Here is a 3,146-nt window from a genome sequence, read left to right on the forward strand (position 1 = left end):
TTTTTTTTTTTTTTTTAATGTTGCTTCTATAATGAGATAAATATCACTCGATGTCCTTTAAAGAGTTTAAATATAATTATCTCAAGAATATTTTGAAAATAAGAACTTTTAAAATTAAGATTGTACTACCATTTTAACTTAAATATTGTGAAGAGTTGCCTCTTAAGCACATTTATTGAACAATAATAATATGAAAAAGAAAGTTTTTGTGTTGAACAGAACCACAAATCTCTCAATTACTGAAAGGTCATATATTATTATAATAGTTATTTCATATTTAAATCTTACTAACTAATGCACTTTTTTTAACTATCCAGAATGACACAATGAGATTAATATGGACAGTGAGCGAAGAGGATCCCCGAAGATTTGGATGGGATGCCATTGAGTGGTCTGGTCCTAAAAGTTTTCACATTGGCTCTTCGATTCATCAAGAAGATTTAGTCGGTCACAAATTTTGGGATGTCATCGCCCAAGATGTAAGTAATTTTATAAACTCTATTTTTTGATAATTTCATGAAGATTTTCTTCATAACATATAAAAAAGAACTTTTTTTTTTTTGCCATCAGTAACTTCTAACAAACATAATGGTCTTATAGATCTTGGTATTTTTATTTATATTTATTTTAATAAAATACATTTATTGTTTAAATAAAATAATTTGTACCCAACACTCTTTATTATTTATTTAAATGTCCAATGTTATAGCCAACCTGACCATCCTCAAGGACAATCTTAAATATTAATTTACACCTCACATTCAACAATTTTAAAACTTTTGTAGGCTATTTAGCCCAGGTTATTAATTTCAGTCAAATTACCCTATTTTGTCACTTTTCCATTAAATTTCAAAACTGTTAATTACAGATTAACTTTACATTATTATTTTGTGTACACATATTGTGTGATAAGAGATGATAATAGTGTTAAGTTATACCTGAACAGAATAGCCTGCAAAAAGTTTTTAAATTGTAGCATGTAAGATGTAAATTTATATTTAAGATTGTCCTTGAAGATGGCCAGGTTAGCCAAGCCGTTAGATATTTAAAGAAATAATAAAGAGTGTTTAGAGACTTTACTAGGATACAAATTATTTTATTTAAACGATAATAACAGTCTCAAAAAAGTGAAAAGATTATATATAAAATATATGCAGTCACAATAATTTAAGTCAGAACTAATATACTTTTGCCAATGTACAAGGCAGAGGGGATTATTCATTTTTGCACATGAGCATGTAATCTCCCTAGCTTTATAAAAAAAAAATAGAAAATATTAATTTAAGATTGATTAAATTAATAGAAATGAAATGCTTTCATTCTGACATAAGTAACAGATTAGTCAAGCACTATATACGCTAAGCTGTACCAAAAGGTAAAGAGAGTAAAATATTTTAATAAAACAGCTTTCAATAAAGCATTTACTGTTTTGAGATCCTTTTCACATCCGCCACTCAATCTTACTCTTTATTATCTTTAAAATCCCCCTACACAGTCAAATGACAGTCATTCAAAATAGAATTATTAATTATAAAGACTCCAACATTATCAGTCCAACTGATTCTTCCTTGTAAATCAGATATCGAATAGTAAGAGTTTTGTACAATGACAAACACATAGCATATTTAGCTATTATTTTAGCATTTGTTTACAAGAGTAAAAACCCTCGATATGAATAAAGCACTTACAGCATTCCCTCTACTTTCTCAATAATCCCTCCACTTCAAACAGTAACTGATCAGATTTCAAACTTATGAATGATAATCACTCCAAGAAATATATATGGTATTTTTATTTTGTTTCAGTTTACTCTTCCTACTGATAAGCCATCTTTTCACTGGTGCAAAATTTATAAAGTACCTCAACTTTCAAAGAAACACCATATTATTGGAGTAAGTAAAGAGCTAAATACGTTTTTATTTTTATCACTGTTTTATAATATTTTTTGTTTTATTTTTATATTATCACTTACAGTACAAACCAATAGTAGAAGATGGACATAGTGCCTTGGTAGCCAAGATGGTCTTTTATGAGTGCCTCGGCGGGCCCCAATTCGAAGTTTTCGGAAGCCATCCTGGTGCACCTTGCCATGATACACACACTCCAAAGGAGTGGACTGCCTGCCATACACCTGTTATAGTTTGGGCTACAGGAAGTCAAGGTAATGAATGTTAAAAAAAAATGATTTTCTAAAACCAGGCTGTTAGAATTATAAAGCTATTCTCGGTCCACTACACAAAGCATTATTTGACTTCAATTATATGACTCACCTGTTTGGTCTTAAACATAGTAAACAATTTTAGAAAAATTAAAAAGAATCCAAAATTTATCAACGAGAATAATCGATGATTACCCCCCACTACATAAAAATAGCTTTATGTTCTGAAACATGGAGCTCCCCTCAATACAAACACTTTTCATAACACAAACTGCTTCATATTTGAGTACGACAATTCCAAAAATTCATCAATAAAAGTAAATGGGAACTACAATAAAACTTTGTTTTAGGGATTCATTTACAAAAGAACATGTTTTGTTAAGCTAAAATTGTTCATGCATTTATTTCATCTTTCTCTTTCTTTTTATTACTTTATTTTTTGTAGGTAATTATTAAGATTTTGGAGATCGCATAAATTAAATACAATTTTATTTATACGAAGCCCAATAATGTTCGATTCTAAGGATGGTTATCTATGCAAAATAATTATTTTCTTATTGTAAATTTGTAAATAAAGCTTTGTTATTATTATTATTTAAAAAAAAAATGGTTTCAAAAATATTTTTTTATTATTCAGGTCAATTATTACCACAACATATTGGACTCCCGATGGCAGAGGGCGAAGGAAAGTCAACATATTTCATGTTGGAAATTCATTATGACAATCCTGCTATGCAAAGAGGTAATATAATTAAATTCTAAATCTTCATGAAATCTGTTTTTCTAATTTAATTTTTATGTGTGCAAATGTAATATTATAATTAACAAAAGGGAAAGCAGATGTCACATAATTTACTTTGTTATTATATATAGGTAATAATAAGAATAAATGTAAACATGTTTTTTTTTTTAAATTTCATTCATTTACAAATAAATAGTTAATTTTGTAGTAAAAGGTTAACAGGTTGAAAAATTTGGGACTTCTATA

General features: G+C 28.0%; 1 protein-coding gene across 1 annotated transcript in view; it reads left to right on the plus strand.

Moving 5' to 3' along the window:
• Positions 1-3,146, plus strand: part of LOC106687605 (MOXD1 homolog 1) — a 65,887-nt gene that overhangs the window by 54,239 nt on the left and 8,502 nt on the right. The window contains exons 3-6 of the mRNA XM_014431592.2: positions 318-479; positions 1,806-1,892; positions 1,975-2,161; positions 2,796-2,900. Coding sequence (XP_014287078.1) covers positions 318-479; positions 1,806-1,892; positions 1,975-2,161; positions 2,796-2,900 — 541 coding nt within the window. The remainder of the gene's footprint in view (positions 1-317; positions 480-1,805; positions 1,893-1,974; positions 2,162-2,795; positions 2,901-3,146) is intronic.

This window comes from Halyomorpha halys, unplaced genomic scaffold (assembly GCF_000696795.3).
Source record: "Halyomorpha halys isolate HHAL.00 unplaced genomic scaffold, Hhal_1.1 Scaffold39.1, whole genome shotgun sequence".
NCBI classification, from domain to species: Eukaryota; Metazoa; Arthropoda; class Insecta; order Hemiptera; family Pentatomidae; genus Halyomorpha; species Halyomorpha halys.